General features: G+C 35.2%; 1 protein-coding gene across 1 annotated transcript; it reads left to right on the top strand.

Moving 5' to 3' along the window:
• The first annotated feature begins 5837 nt into the window (after positions 1-5837).
• LOC105165496 (Di-glucose binding protein with Kinesin motor domain-containing protein) lies at positions 5838-11937 on the top strand. Its single transcript, XM_011084524.3, has 17 exons — positions 5838-6182; positions 6293-6370; positions 6647-7203; positions 7289-7457; positions 7554-7621; positions 7715-7925; positions 8019-8095; positions 8172-8271; positions 8354-8452; positions 8541-8717; positions 8808-9093; positions 9608-9769; positions 9862-10077; positions 10165-10202; positions 10326-10489; positions 10587-10712; positions 10854-11937. Exons 1-17 carry the CDS (start codon positions 6089-6091, stop codon positions 11691-11693), a joined length of 3462 nt encoding a protein of 1153 aa, XP_011082826.1. The 5' UTR covers positions 5838-6088; the 3' UTR covers positions 11694-11937.
• The last annotated feature ends 5513 nt before the right edge of the window (positions 11938-17450 follow it).

The following is a 17450-nucleotide window of genomic DNA, read 5'->3' as shown; positions in this document are numbered from 1 at the left end:
CAGTCCTGTACTTACGGTCCCAATTCTGCCACCCCCCATACTTACGGGACCAATTTTGCAATTTTGCCAGTGAAGATATATTCACAGGAAGATATTACTCTGCAACACCTTTATCCAATTCCCTTGGATTTCTCAATTACTCTGTGGAAAACTTTTCTTGGTCTAGATTAATTTATGCCATTAATAGTCAGGATTAAATGCAATTTTCGTCCTCTAACTATAGTCCAATATCATTTTAGTCCTTTATTTATCTAGGGTTTGAATTTGGTCCTTTATGTAATTAAATTGCTCAATTTTAGTCCTATTTTGGCCGAAAAAAAACCAAGGCCGTCGGAAATTTACACATGGCTCCTACGTGAACATTTAAATTGGGGTTGGGATCATTGATTGAGATTTAAATGACTTGGCAATTTTCGAATTTAAAAAAAAAAATTACATGGCCAAACACTCAGCAAACAGTCGTCGGACGGCGGCGCGACGGACGACGGCGAGAAGATGAAAATTGCAAGATCTTTGCATACAGTTGATGAAAAACGACGGGACTGGTCTCAAACAACTCGCAACGACGAGAGAGGAAGCCAACAGTGGTGGTCCGCGACCGTGGGTCGGCGTGGCGACGGAGAAAAATGGCGGCGGAATGTGGTTTTGCGGCGGACGACGATCGAGAGCTTCAAGTGGATGTATCTTTTCGCCTAGTTGATGAAAATTGGTGAAACTAGTACCATTAGAACCACAATGAGCAGGCGAATCCAACGGTACCAGTCCGCGACCGTGGGTCGGCGTGACGGCGGAGAAAACGGCGGCGGAATATGGTTTCGCAGCGACGACGATCGAGAGCTTCAAGTGGATGTATCTTTTCGCCTAGTTGATGAAAATTGTTGAAACTAGTACCATTAGAACCGCAATGAGCAGGCGAATCTAACGGTACCAGTTCGCAACTGTGGGTCGGCGTGACGGAGGAGAAAACAGCGGCAGAATGTGTTTTCAAGGCGGCCATGTAATTTTTTTTTTTTAAATTCGAAAATTGCCAAGTCATTTAAATCTCAACCAATAAGATCTCAGCCCCAATTTAAATGTCCACGTAGGAGCCACGTGTAAATTTCCGGCAGCCTTGATTTTTTTCCGGCCAAAATAGGACTAAAATTGAGCAATTTAATTACATAGAGGACCAAATTCAAACCCTAGATAGATAAAGAACTAAAATGGGATTGGGTTATAGTTAGAGGACGAAAATTGCATTTAATCCTAATAATCACAACTGTGAAGCATCTAAACATCACTTAACTACTGATACTCAAAATTTTGAATTTCAAGAAAATGAGGTCTCGGTTTTACCACTTGAGCTAGACATCATTGATTGCATAAACGGTTTGTAGTCGTTCACAGAAATGGAATTCCCCAACTGATCTTGATCTTTCTTCTGAAAACAGATATAAATTGAAGAAGTCCATCAGAAGGAATACAGCTTTAATAGTCTACTAGGAAAACTATACATTGAATGCATCTAGCATTTAAGCTTGAGAGATCTTGGCCCTTGATCTATCATTTCTTGGTGAAATTGGGGAAGATGATGATAACAACAGTTTGAAGAAACCACGCTCAGGGGTTGAGGTTGCGCTAGCCAAATGCTGTAAGAACTGCCTGAAAAATCAAATAAAAAACAAGGGTTAGTATGACCTCTGCGAAACCTCTCTGACAGTCAAATTAGTAAAGTAGTCGAGTGGGGCAAAAAATGGTAATAGTGTATTAATGCGTATCTTGCGTGGTTGGATATTTATAGATTTATCCAATTGTATAGATGAAATGTTGCCTAATTTATCTATAGATAGTATTAATCGACTATGATTTGTTAAAAAAACACGTAGATCCTGCCCTACTTTTGCACTTTTTTATGTTTCCAGATTTTTGGCAGTTAAGCCTGTTTTATCTACATACGTCATACCTTTTCTGTACAAAATGTTTATCTCAGAGACATCTCTCATTTGGTTAGTAGTAATGTAATGCTGAAATGAGTACTTATAAGCATTACATTAAAAGATGTCTATATACGTTAAATGGAATAGAATTGCGATAAAAGATCTAATCCGAGCTCCCGACTGTTGCTGCCATATTAGCTTCTAAATTGCACGAACAGACTTTATTCAGACACACACAGCACTTATTACACATTCCGAACAAACAAAAACGACAGACAAGTTAAACTACAGCTCCTTCACCCCTGATAAAAACATAGTGGTGAGAGGTGATTCTTGAATCTCATAATCACAGCCCATTATCGCATGTCGAAATACTGCTGTATGTACACTTGCAGGGCTATGGAGATCACTCGAACGGGGAGACTTCACGACTGTATCTCTCCCGATCAACCACTAATTTGTTGAAAGACGATGAGGCGGCTGATGCATAAGCCTTGTCCTCATCAATGGTGTCCAATATTTTGATCAACGGAGGCTTCGCGACTGAGATGAACTTGGGTGGAGCTACTTCTGTTGTGAACCTCAGTTTTGGAATTTTGGCCATCATGTGGGATTGGAATGGAGGATATGGCTGAATCAAGAAGGAGCAAAGATGGAGGAAATTAACTTTGAGAAGTTGATGTACATAGAGAAGTGTGGAGGTCATATATATGGACTATGGTAGAAGTCAGGCTCAAATTAACCTGATTCTTACGACGTTGTAATGAATGGATGCATGGAGTTAATGTTATTACACAGAGAGGGGAAAATAGTGATCACACACCTGTCTCTCCTGCACATATATTTAGTTTTCTGACAAGGGGACCAAATTCTTGATAAGATTTTTGTTTTAGTGTTTCACAATCTTGATTGGCTTCAGCTTTCACCTGAATGTTAGGGAATTGTAAGATAAATTACAGCATGCGTGCAAAAATAAGTTAGTCGGAAGAATGCTCTTACGGCTATAACTAATGGTTCCTCAAGTTTGCTGCCTGCATCAACTATTTATACAGCAAAGCTCCTAAAACATTGTAAAATTGCAAATTTATCCTTAGTCATCCCATTAGCTACATGATTCTCGTTAATAGCCTCATGAGTTACAAAATTTTATTTTTAGCCCGTTTATCATATTCTATTAATATTTTTTATGAAAAAGGCACGTGCTCAACACGTGACTTATATTCAGAAGCCGAAGAGTTACGACCCACACCATTTCTATTAAAATACTAATAGAATTTTATGAAAGGAGTAAGAATGAGAGTATATGTAACTTATGAAATCATTAATGAAAATTCCGTAACTAATAAAATGAAAAATACTATGCAGTTTTTCCCGATCAACATGAATTAAGTACTAAGCCAGTCCCATAATGTTCACCATGCAAGAATTATAAGATAGAAAGAATATCTCAATTACATATGAATTTTCATATGGGAATAAACCATAGAGCCATTAAGATGTGGTCATCATGATCTCAGAACTCAAGAACTTATCCAATGGAGGGGGACCAAGTTCTGTTTTGTTGTGAATTTATCAAAATGTCATTTTTGTCCGCTGCACGATCTTCAATAGAACCACACACACGGCGACACGACGTCGGGCAGCCTTGCAACAAGAAAGCAGCATGCATTTATTTATTTTGGCAATGTATTAATAATACTATCAAGTGTCGTAGTGCCGTTCCTGCAGGTAAGAGGTCTTCTGCATCGGTGAGCAGTTGTGCAAGACAATGTAGAAAACTATAGCTGGGAACAAACAACAATTGAGATAATTGAACTGTTATACTTCTCAAGTTTAATATTAATTTGCAAAAAAGGTCCATCAATTTTGAAAAATTACACTGCATTCCTACATTCATGTTTTATAGTACGGATTTGCTCGAGAAAACAAGAAAGATTTTGTTAGGTAAAACATGATTGCATGGGGTGTCAGGTGTAGTAGGTTTTCGAGGAATTTTGTTGTAGTCATTGGAGAATTAATTAAAATCAGTCTAGAAAATAAGGTTTCGTTCTCCTCAAAAACAATATCAAACACTCGTCACATTTTTCAATGCATGTTTAAGACATTATAAAACTCAAACTCGAAATGAATTCATGGGTGATCGTTTGTTTTTACATTGATCATTATACGAAGGAACCAACTTCAGTTGTCATAATCACGAGTGACAAAATCAGTTGTAAGAATCTTTTATAAAGCAAGAACATTTTTAACTGCAAACTTACATGTTATAACCTAGTTCATGTGGAGGAAAAAGCTATCCAAGGTTGTTTGTTTTGGTGTTTGTCCAAATCTATGCATGCTCAACCTGCAGCAAGTTCATTAAAGGGAAATTGTCCTTAAGTCATTCAGAGTTAACCATCAAACATTCTTGAATTACCCAAACAAAGAAAAAGAAAAATAATCCAAAATTCACATAATTGATTAGTGCCTTAAATAAATGTTAATTTTTCCTAAACATATGGTTTGTGTCTGCTCCAGTTTTTCTCTAGAAATTCTCTTTTTCTCTAAGGGTAAATTACAATGGCCCCCAACGTTCCTCATAATTATAAATATCTTTTCGTTGTTTAAAAAACTACAAATACCTACTAAAAAGAATGGTCGTCCAACAAATCCCCTTTCATGACAGTCCATTGTAAGCGGTATTTATTAGACCACAGTTAATTCCAAGAAGGTATTGTAATTTTTCAAAATAATTAGGAAGTATTTATAATTACGACAAACCTAAAAAACACTGGTTGTTATGAATCACACACATATAAAGTGCTATAAATATGATATGATACTATTCAAATGTTTATAATTTTGAATAGTTATGTGTACATAATTTAAAGTGTATCATTATCACAAATATTTATCAATAACTATTTTGTTCCTACTTTAGTTTTTACTATTACATTCCAATTTGCATATTTCATTTTAGGATAAATTATGATGGGCTCCTCTAAAATTTGTCATAATTCTAAATGCATTTTCGTTATTTGAAAAATTATAAATATCTTCCTAAAATTAACGACCGTCTAACAAATCTACAATTGTTATAAGACCATCCACAAATGTAAAGTTAAAAGTTTTCCAGTAACCCTAAAATTTTAACTGGCTCATGTCCATTACTTAAGAGTTGTATTTAATTTGCAGTGAAAAAGGACCTAACTTTAATTATACTCATTTATCTTATTCCACAACTCATTAATTAAGAATATAAATTTGTTATGATTTTTCTCCTTCTTGACACTGATTAAAACTTTTACCAAAAAAAGAAAAAAATCTGATTTAAAATATCTCACTTTTTTAAAAAGAAAAAAAGAAAATCAAATATGACAGGAGTAATAAACAATTAATATCAATATTTTCATCATTATTATATAAGCAAAAAAAAAATTAGCCAATAAAATCTAATTTAGTCGACTACATTGAGAAACTGTAACCATAAAATCATAAATTCGAATTCCACCGATTATACGAAGTTTACTCTTTTGTACAATTGTTATATAAAGTACTTCAAGTATTTATATATTTAACACACACACACACACACAAAAAAAAATATGTTCACTGATTGGCGTCCAATAATTATTCTACACTAATTTAAAGGGTTTAAATGCATTTTTGGTCCCGTAATTTAATTATTTAGTATTTTGGTTCTTTAACTTTTTGATAGTATTTTGATTTTATATTATTTTAATTTTTACAATCTGTTATTTTTCCGCTAGTATCATCCTTATCATCGATAGAAAAAAAGAATTAAAACTGCAAAAAATTAAAAAAAAAAAAAGACCAAAATACTATCATAAAAAATTAAAGAACCAAAATGTCAAATAATCTAATTTATTGGTCGAAACATGAACTAATCCTAATCTAGAGATCCATATCTAGCCCGGTTCAAAAATTCAAATTTGAAAACGAGGGCTTCCATTCCACCACAACGGTACAACGAAATTAACGGCCTCCGGAAGGAATTTTTCTTCTTTTGATCCCACTCTCTGTAATGAGTAGTAATCTTCCAAAAAGCATTTGATCCTTTTTTTTTTGTATCTTTTCTATTGGAATTGAAGCAGTGTAATAAGTGCCTTTTTAATCTTTTTGAACTTCTTTTTTCCCATTCAAAACTTGAAAAAGAATCAGTTCCTCTGTCAATGGAAGATTTTGAATGGCATGACCCACTTCTTATAACTGATGTTTCTTGCCTGAAACAACAAGATCAAAGTCAAGCTCATAGTCAAACTCCTTGTAAGTTATCCAAGAGCTCGTTTATGTGCACAGAGATGTTGAGGATTAAGTTTTCTGGTTATTGGCAAATGGGTTTTTCTGATTTCTTGATTTTCCGTTGAAATGGGCAGGCGAGTTTCCGACTTTGTGTAGATTTCAAACTTCAATTATGGAAAACCCAGATGACTGTAGTCCCACCAAGATTGATGGTAATCTGTCAGAATTCCTATTCTTAGATTGAGTTTAGTTCCACATTTGGCGTTTCTTTTTGGATAATCTGTTTCTTGATTATGGATGGTTTTGATTTACATTTGTTAATGTCTTATCACTGAGATTTTGCTGTGCGGAATGAAAGCTAAGTTCCAAATTATGGGCTTTTCTGGACTAGTGTAGTTTTTGTTTGAATTTCAAGAAAGTTTGATCTTGAATGAAATGAGCTCTATGATCCTGATTGGGTAAATTACAAATGCTTTTCGTTGTTTTAGGTCATTCAATGTTGGGATTTTCGTTGACGTCGCCTGATTTAGTATGTGTGGGTTCACCTGATATTACTAACCAAAGGTATGAAGAATCACCTCGATTTTTTATGGGTGAAGGAATTGATGTCTCGTTAGAAAATGGGATTGAAGGGTCTGAAATCAGGGACTCGTTTAAGGCCTCAGCTGAAAAGGTGGGAGATTTATGTACAACTTCTTTTGAGCTTGTTGCACCACCATTAGTTGAAGAGGATTTGGCAGAACATTCTACTACTGTTATTGGGATTAATGTGGGATCCACTAGGAGAGTTCAGTTTGAAGGTGGGATAGAGTTTTCAGAGGATAGTAATTTCAATGGAGGAGATATTGTAAACACGGAAGATTCCATTTTAGGGGATGGAGAAGGCGTTAGTCTTTACCAGAGTGCACGATTTGGGGATTTTTCCTATTACTTTCAGAATTTAGAGACTGGGACATACATTGTTGAGCTGCATTTCGCGGAGATTGTGTTCACTGAAGGTCCTCCAGGGATGAGAGTCTTTGATGTTTTCCTACAAGAGCAAAAGGTGTGTGTTAACAGGTCACGTTCAAGTCATATTTTGTTGTGGCACATGATATGAGCACATATCCCTAATGGGTTTAAATTTGCAGGTCATATCTTGTTTGGATATTTATGCACGTGTTGGTGCAAATATGCCCCTGGTGATATCTGATCTTAAAACTTACATCAACCTGGACAAGGCATTATTCATTAGATTTGAAGGGGTGATTGGAAGCCCAATAGTTAGTGGCATTTTTGTTAGAAAAGATTCTTCTGAGAGTAAGCACAAAAACAGTTTCTAACTATTTTCAGAATTCAATTGCTTAGCACAATTTTGCTTGGCTGCTGATAAATTCATTCCTTTACTGATCTTAGGTTCTGGAGAGGTCAAAGTATCCAAAGAACTGGGAGTCACAAACATGCCATGGAGCGAGTTGTCTAATGTATCTTGATACTTTCAAGCTAGTCAAATACTTCCACATTAGGATCACAAGCCCTAACAGGCTCAACTAACTTGATTTTTTTATATTTGATAGGATGCTGAAAATTGTTCCAGTGATGGAGAATTACATAGGCTGCGCATTGAACATGCATTACAGAAGAAAGAACTCTCAGACATAAAGAGGGTGTTGGAGGAGCTTAGGAGGGAAAATGAGCTCAAGAGTAGAGAATGTCAGGAAGCTTGGACATCTTTGAAAGAACTTCAAAATGAGCTTATGCGGAAATCAATGCACGTTGGATCACTGGGTAAGCAAATCAGCTTACTGGTTGCATGTAATATATTATGAGGATTATGTATACACACAAAATTACACCTTTTGCTGATTTTCAACTCTGTAGCATTTGCAATTGAAGGCCAAGTGAAAGAAAAGGGCAGATGGTTTTCATCACTACGAGACTTGACAAGAAAGTTGAAGGTACACTGAGAGTTGTGGCATCTGTCCAGTCCAACAGGTCCAGAATTTTGTTTAATTCAAAATTCTTTTATGACAGATTATGAAGATGGACCATATCAGGCTTTCAGAAGATGCTTCACTCTTCAAGCAGTACCTTGCAGAGATGGAGGATGTCAGATCAATTGTTCAGACTACAAGTAATCTTTTGCACCTTTTTTATCGTCAATCTTCGTATCTGTTTACTTATGTTTTGATTGATATGTGTGTATTTCTTGGCAGTGAATCAGCATGTCCAATTACATGAAGATGTCAAAATGAAGTTCCTCCAGGCAGACAAGGAGAAGAAAGAACTTTATAACAAAGTTTTGGAACTAAAAGGTAAGGGCTTGACTTCTGATGATGTTATATCGAATAAGGCTCTAAATTGACAGGTGCTCAATTTGATTACAATTTTTTTTCCCTGCAGGAAACATTAGAGTATTTTGCCGTTGTCGGCCTTTGAACAGTGAAGAGATTGATGGAGGAGCTTCGGTGGCAGTTGACTTTGAAGCTGCAAAGGATGGGGAACTAATTGTCAAATCAAATGGGATATCAAAGAAGACATTTAAGTTTGATGCTGTTTTCAGTCCAGAAGCCGACCAAGGTATGTGGAATATGATCCCTGTTTTTCGTTGATCATATTGTTGCCATCATCTAATTAAATACGTTACTTTTGTTTTTACTCTGAGTGTAGTTGAAGTTTTTGAGGAAACAGCTCCACTGGCAGTTTCAGTTCTAGATGGATATAATGTTTGCGTATTTGCTTATGGGCAAACCGGAACTGGGAAAACTTTTACGATGGAGGGAACAAATGAAGCCCGTGGAGTTAACTATAGAACTCTTGAGAAGCTATTTGACATCATTGAGGAGCGAAAGAACACATTCCGATATGAAGTATCAGTGAGTGTTCTGGAGGTCTATAATGAGCAGATACGGGATTTACTAGTTTCAGATTCACAGACTGGTTTGAGTGCAAAGAGGTAGGTTGAATATAAAGCTTTGGACTATATTAATTACTTCGTTTATCAAGGTTTGACATCAGTGATATGTTCTGGTAGAAACCAAAAGTTATTGACCAAAAGCTTGTTAAAAATATTTTACACTCCTTGCCGAGAACCAATTTCTTCATTACCATTGTATATTATTAAGGGAAAATTATATATACATTTCTTCAGATAATTTTGGAAAATTATATTGACTACCCGTGTAGTGTAATTATTCGAAACTGGAACTTATTTATAAAATGTATCTAAATTTAGAGAGTATAAGTGTAATTATACCTCTTAATAGTTATTCTCTTCAAGTAAACAAATAAGGAGAAGCATTTAGAGAATTCACAGATGTTTTGTTAATGTACAACTTTATGTTATTTAGTTTGAATATTCCATATGTGCTGATGTCCATCTCCCATTTCATATTTTGTTATATTGAATTGCTCTGTGTAAGCTTGTAGTCAATTTAGAATTAATCCCTTTACATGTGGAGTAAACACAGGCTTGAGATAAAACAAGTAGGCGAGGGAGGACATCATGTTCCAGGATTAGTTGAAGCTCATGTGAACAATGTGAGTGAGGTCTGGGAAGTCCTCCGGACAGGCAGTAATGGTAGGGCTGTGGGATCAACTAATGCCAATGAACACAGTAGCCGATCGCATTGGTTAGCTTTCTCTTTGCACCTTACATAATGTGCTCTTGGTGCTATCAAGAAGGCCGACTAGTGCTGAAAACAAATGTATATTTTGGGTGCAGCATATACTGTGTAATGGTGAAGGGAGACAACCTACTTAATGGAGAATGCACTAGAAGCAAGCTGTGGCTGGTTGACTTGGCAGGAAGCGAGAGGATAGCTAAGACAGAAGTGCAGGGAGAAAGATTAAAAGAAACTCAGAATATCAATAGATCACTTTCTGCCCTTGGAGATGTGATATCTGCTCTTGCAACAAGAAGCCCGCATATTCCCTTCAGGTATAGGAAGTAATATAACCCTGTGCAAATGTACGATTCTATCTGCTATGTAGCTTTCTAAGGTTGTTACTTTCCATTTTCGTGTAGGAATTCCAAACTCACTCACTTGCTTCAAGATTCTTTAGGTATGTGCCCATATGCTTATGTATCTACTTTTGCAGTAATGGAATTGGCTTTCAGCTTGCCCTTTTAATGCTCTAAGTTCTTCGTTGGTTTTAAACTGAAACTTTTTGACTTATTAATTGCAGGGGGAGATTCAAAGACATTGATGTTTGTGCAGATCAGTCCCAATGAAAATGATTTGACGGAGACCCTTTGCTCGTTAAATTTTGCTAGTAGAGTTTGTGGAATAGAGCTGGGCCCTGCAAAGAAGCAAATCGACAAGAGTGAGCTCTTCAAATACAAACAAATGGTAATCACAGAATGTGCATATTCTCAGATCTGACCTCAATTTTTGTGTTTTTGTTGATTCGTCTCATTCCCTTGAACTATTGATTTCATGTATGAAGGCTGAAAAACTGAGACAAGATTTGAAGAGTAAAGAATTTCAAGTCAAGAAGTTGGAGGATACCAACTATGGTCTTGAGGTAAAGATAAAGGAGAGAGATGTGAAAAACAGAAACTTGCAAGACAAGGTATATGCTGCATGACATTTATTTGCAAAATGTATTGTTTCTTGAAGCATTCAGGGTCACTTTGCCAACAAATTTTCTGGAACAAAGACGAAAGATGATCCATTAGGTTTAAATACTTAAGTATTGTTGAACAATTTGCAGATCAAAGAATTGGAATCGCAACTATTGGTGGAAAGAAAGCTAGCACGGCAGCATGTGGACTCCAGAATAGCAGAACAGCTGCAGCAGCAACGACAAGAAATGAAACAACAGCAAGAGGAGCATAACTGTGAACCAGTGAGAGCACCACTTGCAACTAAAATACTTGGCGCACCTAAATCATCTCAATTTGAAAGCAAAGACCAAGTGAACATCACTTGTTCTGATGAAAACGAAGAATTCTCCTTTTGCCCACTTCCCACTGATGGATGTGCCAAGAACAGTAGCTCAGTGGATAAAGAAAATAATCCTGAGATAACTGAACAACAACTACGGTTGCCAAAGCAGACAGGTAGAGTCTCTCTTTGTCCAACCTTTCAAAGGATTTCTGCTGCACCAGCTCCACGACGCAACTCTCTCATTCCACTGCCAAGTTTACCAGGAGCAGCTCGGTTACCTCCCTCCTTTCTGCCATTGACTCCAATTCAAGCTGATAAGGTAGAAGATACTGGAGTTGAAATTACATGTTTGCCTGAACAGATACCTTGTGATAGTCCCAAAGATCAAAGAAACAGAAGTAAGAAGCTAAGTAGTGCAATAAGAAGAAGCCTTCAGAAGAAAATACACATGAAGTCTCCAATGCAGCCACCCCTTAGAAGAGTAGGCGTAAATGTCGGTACGGAGAAGCTCAGAGTCTCAATTGGGGGCCGTGGGAGAATGGGCCAAAGAGTGTTTCTTGGCACTGCTAGAAGAGCAGTAGCAAAGGATACTCAGCAGAAGCAAAGCCAAAGAGAAAAAGAAAGAGGATGGAACATTGGAACAGCAACAAGAACTCTTTTATAGTCGTTGAGTTTCTCATTTCATTCCTGTATTTATTACACTAACCATGCACAGTGGAAACATTGAGATGTTTTCTTGTTCTTCTGTTTCCGTTTTTGCTTGGGTGTTGGGGAAATATTATTGATGATTATCTGATGATGCTTATCATCTCTTTGAAAAATCTTGTATTTGTTTGATTGAAGTCAATTGGAGTGTTGATGTATATATAACATGAAATTGGTTTGAATGTTTGATTTTCTGCTTCCAATAGCCCCTTCAACACAATTTTAAGTTACTTATGACTTCAAAACAATTTGATCAGCAATTACTAATGCATTTATCAACAGCATAAGTAGCTGCTGTGCTGCAGAAGTAATATACTCAAAGTTGACGAAGAGTTTCTGGTAAAAGTGTATTCTTGATTATAGTTCAGCCATTACAATTTTTACAGGGAATAGGAGGTAAGTCTTTCTTACACAAACATTGTGAAAAACACCAGATAGTGAGAATTAAATCTTACGTTAACAACCACGTTGTCATGCCCGACAATTTCGTGATGGAGAAGGAAATGAGTTGTGTGAATCGGCAAACACGTCACTAATCATGTAACACTTAGGAGAGAGACGATGAGTCGTCAGCAAAGTTGGAGCACACATCACTGACATGCATGATGTCTGATGAGTCAACAACCACGTGATTGTAATAGGTCAGCTACAACATAGGAGTTCAGATAGCCGACATGCAAGAAGGACATGATGAGTCATACGCCACACTATTTGTCAGATTATTTACCACAAAGGAGGACACATCAATGAAACGCACGACGTTTTTGATGAATCACACGCCACGTTGTCTACAAAGTTATCTACAACATAGGCGGAGACGTAATGACTCATGAACCAAGTTGCGAGACAAGATTTGTTGATGAACCAGCAGCGTGACTTCTCAAATAGGAGGACACCTCATTGGCACGCAGGACGGTTTTGGTGAGCGAGTTGCAATGACGCCTGACAGGTGACTTACCACATAGAAGTGCACGTCGTTCACATTCATAACAGTTATAATGAGTCAATCATCACGCTATTTCCCAACCAATTTACCACATAGGAGAGAGGTGATGAGACATGAGACTTAGACGCACGATATTAACACGACGGGTAGTCATCCTCCACGTTGTTGGTTAGGTAATCTACCACATAGGAGAGAGATATGACGAGTCATGTGCCATGTGGGCTTTGCAGGATTAGTTGATTGAGCAATAGTAGCCATGCTGTCCTACTAGGTAATTTTGCACGTAGAAAGCATGCCACTGATTGTTGGATAATTAAGCTGATAAGTCAGCACCACGTCAGCGAACACGCCTCTGACACAACAGAGTTTGTTAGGTTAGACTGCAAGATATCTATTAGGTCATCTACAATGAAGAAGACTGGAGATGAGTCATGAACTAAAGAGAACACATCATCGTGCCACAATGTCTGCCATTTCATTTACCACAATCTCAAACACATTGACGAAACTCTGGATCACAATGGTGAGTCTGCAGCCACGGTTGTCCGTCAAGTGATTTGCCACGAAGTGTCATGCGCTCAGTTGGACATATTGGCGTACAAGTCAACATCTTTGTCGTGAGTCAGCTGCCAACCTAATGGACACATCAGCTTAGACCGGGTACCAATGGACAGAGAGAACATTGTCCTCATAGGCAAGATTGGATGAGTCAGCTGCCCAGCAGGAGCAAACTGGGCACTACACTAGGTCCACATGGTTGTACGTCATAACAGACTGATAGCTAAATGCGAAAGCAATAATGAAACAATTATGTTCACAATTGACTTCCAATTCCTCCATCCATATAAAGGCCTGACATTTCAATGTTCTTTTTTTTTTTTGGAGCAGTTGCTATATATATATATGTAAATAAATCAAAATCATATGATAAAATTATTTAAAGACAATGTTTGGTATATAATTATTGATTTCGTCAAAATATTATATGATAAAACTCATCAAACGAATGTTACAAATTCAACATAAATGCCAATTTAGAGGGCTGCGCCGTTAATAATATATATGATGATTAAGACATTACCAACCACCACTTTTGTCTTCGTACTCGCAGGCAATATTCGCATCCATGCATGCTAAATTCAATGTTGCTTAGGAAAATTTTTGTTCCAATTTGATCAAATTAAATTAATTATATAATAAATGTGATATGCTTATTATGTGATTGGTCGCTTTACTTGAACTATACACCAATTACAAGACAAGTATATTACACTTGCTATATAATTAGTTCATATTTAGCCGAGTCAACTTCAAATCTGAATGTCGGTAGCTGTTTATGTATTGAATGTATGGATTATTGTCACTATCTCTCATTTTTAAAAAGTAGAGTATGTGTCAATCATTTAAGTATTCGATATTAAAATAACATCTAAAAAAACTCCTTCCAGACCATGATTGTATTGATCCAGTCCTCCTGAAGAAAATGTGAGGACGAAAAAAAAAAAAAGGAAAGTAGCTTAAAAGTTCAGGTTGAGATTTTATGAAAAATTCGAGGTTGTGATTCAAGTCGTGCCAAACATGTGGATACACTACACGAAGTTATGCCAATAGCTTTGGAAATTAGAAAGGAGAGTAAATTTATTGATAATTAATAATAGCAAGAGATGAAAATTTTAAATTCTTGTGATTTTAAAATTAACAGAAAAAACGAAATATTTTCTTGCTACAATTAGAAAGAAGTTTTAATGTTGTAAAATTTCGCAGCTGGCATTGACAAAAATTATGAAAAGTTCCCACCAAAATTTTTACTAACAAATATTTTCGTTCGTAAAATCAACAATAAATTGATTTAATACTAAAAATCAGCAATGAGATAATCAATTATCAAGTAAATATATTTCTTACTAAATTCATCGCTAAACGTAACTTAGCAATGAATTCCACTATTTTTGCAAGGAATACGCATTGTGTTGTTGCTAATGACATTATTTCTTGTAGTAATATATATTTTTCTCACTTAATATGAGTTTTTTTTATAATGGGTATTTGTGTATCTCATTTTTAAATTTATTTATCAATTTATCATAATATGAATTTATTGACCGAATTAATATATTTATCAGTTGGACTAAAAATTTGTCTCAGAAATAAATTTATTCCTTTTCTAGCTAGTTACAAGTTATAAGTGCCCCATATTGTTCCAATTAACAGTCAGGGATTGTTACATAAGCTGTTCAATTTATGTTGTCTGAATGGTATAAATTATGCGTAAATCAAGCAACTATATTGGTAGGTAATCCTACCAAGAATTTGAGATAATTTTCATGTTTTTGTCTTTTGGTTTTCTCAAAATGCAGATTCATAGTACCACAACTCATCATCCAGCTACCTTCTCAATTTCCTTATATATTTTTCTATTTATTCTCTTTAGGAAATTAATTAATCACATAATTCTCTATTACATCAAGATATAAAAAATAATTAAACAGTACCAACATCTCCAAATTAAATTAAATTATATCATAAATTACTATAAAAACAAATAAATATTCGAATATTGATGAAATTTGAACCTACAACAACTCGTCCTTCTCCATTCTTTCTACTACTCATTATCATATTCTAAACTGGCTGAGTCTCTGTCTCCATCAATGGCCAAAGGGATTTTTATTTTTATTTTCTTTTTAAATATTTGCTCCTCTTTATCAGAGTGATAAAGGGTTTCTCTTATGAATAATTGAACAATTAATGGATGAATTTAGTTAGAAGCATTAAATTAAAAGGTCTACAGCACGTATTTGATTCTTGTTTTTTCTTCTCTTGTAAATTTAAATATAAGAGCGTGTTTATAAAAAGTCTCGTACTATTGTAAAATATTCAATTTGAGCCATAACTGTTATTAAAAGAGTAAATTCTCATCAGCACAATCGCAATAAAATGCACAAAAGTGGACGAGAATTGCTCCTCGTTATCAATTATGATTCTCGGGTTTTTCTTTTTTTGTAAATAATATATAAAGACATAATTATAAAAGTCGTGGTTGTTGTAAAATACTCAATTTGAATCCCAATTACTATCTAAGTTATGGATTCAATGCTCAGCACAACACAATCCCAACAAAATGCAAAGTGAATCAAAACTACACCTTATCATCAATTATAAATCTTGAGATGTGTTCAAAATCAGATGTAGATGAGATGAAACTTTAGAAGCAGTTCTGGTCAATCATGGCTTGTTGGTGTGCCCAATTCTGTGGGTCAGCAGACAAATAGGAGCCATAGCCAACTGTGTTATCTACACATTTTTGTGTACATTAAAATGAGCATCTTTTCTAGTTGCACTTATTAAATTAGAGTTCTTGATTCTATCAACATGCCATTTTCTTTCTTCTGTTGTCTTTATTTCATGCATATAATTAATTATTATAGCTAGCCTCTTTTTCTTTGGAGGGTTGGGGGTGGGGGTGTTGGGATCTAAGTAATGATTAGGAGTTCATATGCCTAATAAAAGTGGGTTGATCATTGATGCATGTGACAATGTGAAGCAGAGGTACAATTTGCAAGATTAATTAATGGTAAGAGTATTTAAGATAACTTATTGGAGTTTCTATAATATAATACCCCATCTATATATCCCAGAATAAAAAATCTTATTTTCTTTACAAAACCATTTTAAAATAAACTTTTATTTCACTTTTGAAGAAATATGACTTCTCATTATGATTAATTATCATAATTAAAAAAAAAAAAAGATCATAAGGAATACAAATGAATCGTAGTTGCCCAACCATCGTTAACCGTTGTTTACAAGTGAGAACAAAATATTAACTATAGTTAAAATTTTTGAAAAATGTGGCGGCCACAACTGACGATTGAATACAAATTAACTGTAGCTGTCTAAAAGTCGTTAGCTATTGTTTGTAAGTGAGGCCAAAATATTAACAGTAGCTAAAGCCCTTGGCAAATGCTTTGCTAGTTATTGATAATATGGGAAAAAAATTAACTTTTTTTATAGTGTTTCTTAAACACTCTCTTACTCAAAGTAGTGACTTAGAGCGGCGTTTGGTTAAGGTTTTTTTTTAAATATTTTATAAGCTCCTATATCTTATAAGATATTTTATAAAATATTTTAGAAAGTTATAAGATGTTGGATCTTATTTTAAAAATAAGCTCCTAAAGTATTTGGATAAAATAAAATGTTAAAAGTTATAAGATGTTAGGATGTTTGGCATAATAAGGTCTTTTATTGGTAAAATTAACTAATACAGACATGATATTATTATAATCAAATCTAAATATTTCATTATTAGTTTTTTAAATTTAGCGATCCAAACACAACGTAAAGCTTTCATTTTAAAAAGGTCGGCATAAATCCAAATAAAAGAATTTAAAAAGGTACAATGCATCTGGAGAGGGTGGGATTAAATTTTCCTAAATCAGTTCCCTATTCCATCATAATTGTGCATGCATTTGACGTTCAAATTAAAGGTTTCAAATCACGGCCTTTCATGTGTTCTTTCCCCACATATCTTTTAATTTGGAATTAGGGCTAAAGACAGTCTAACACCTCCAAATGATCATAACCAGCTGGTTCATGCACAATTTCACATATACACATCTTTACACTTCTAGCTATACTCCAATTCTAGTGTGCTCCCGTCATTTCAACTACTGTTCCATGCTTGTCATTGCTACCGTATATTTACAGAATTAAAATTATATTTTTTCTTAAAATATGTGTATATTCTATGAATTAATTGTACAATTTAAT

Source organism: Sesamum indicum, linkage group LG12 (assembly GCF_026168435.1).
Source record: "Sesamum indicum cultivar Baizhima isolate 11 linkage group LG12, ASM2616843v1, whole genome shotgun sequence".
NCBI classification, from domain to species: Eukaryota; Viridiplantae; Streptophyta; class Magnoliopsida; order Lamiales; family Pedaliaceae; genus Sesamum; species Sesamum indicum.
The sequence above is the reverse complement of the archived record's forward strand: the minus strand, read 5'-3'. Positions and strand labels throughout refer to the sequence as shown.

What these genes read in the sequence shown, in the direction of transcription:
- LOC105165496 (XM_011084524.3), top strand. Translation starts at nt 6,089, where the DNA reads ATGGAAGATTTTGAATGGCATGACCCACTTCTTATAACTGATGTTTCT. An exon ending in AGCTCATAGTCAAACTCCTT is followed by an intron (nt 6,183 to 6,292) that starts GTAAGTTATCCA and finishes TGAAATGGGCAG; the next exon opens with GCGAGTTTCCGACTTTGTGT. An exon ending in TAGTCCCACCAAGATTGATG is followed by an intron (nt 6,371 to 6,646) that starts GTAATCTGTCAG and finishes TCGTTGTTTTAG; the next exon opens with GTCATTCAATGTTGGGATTT.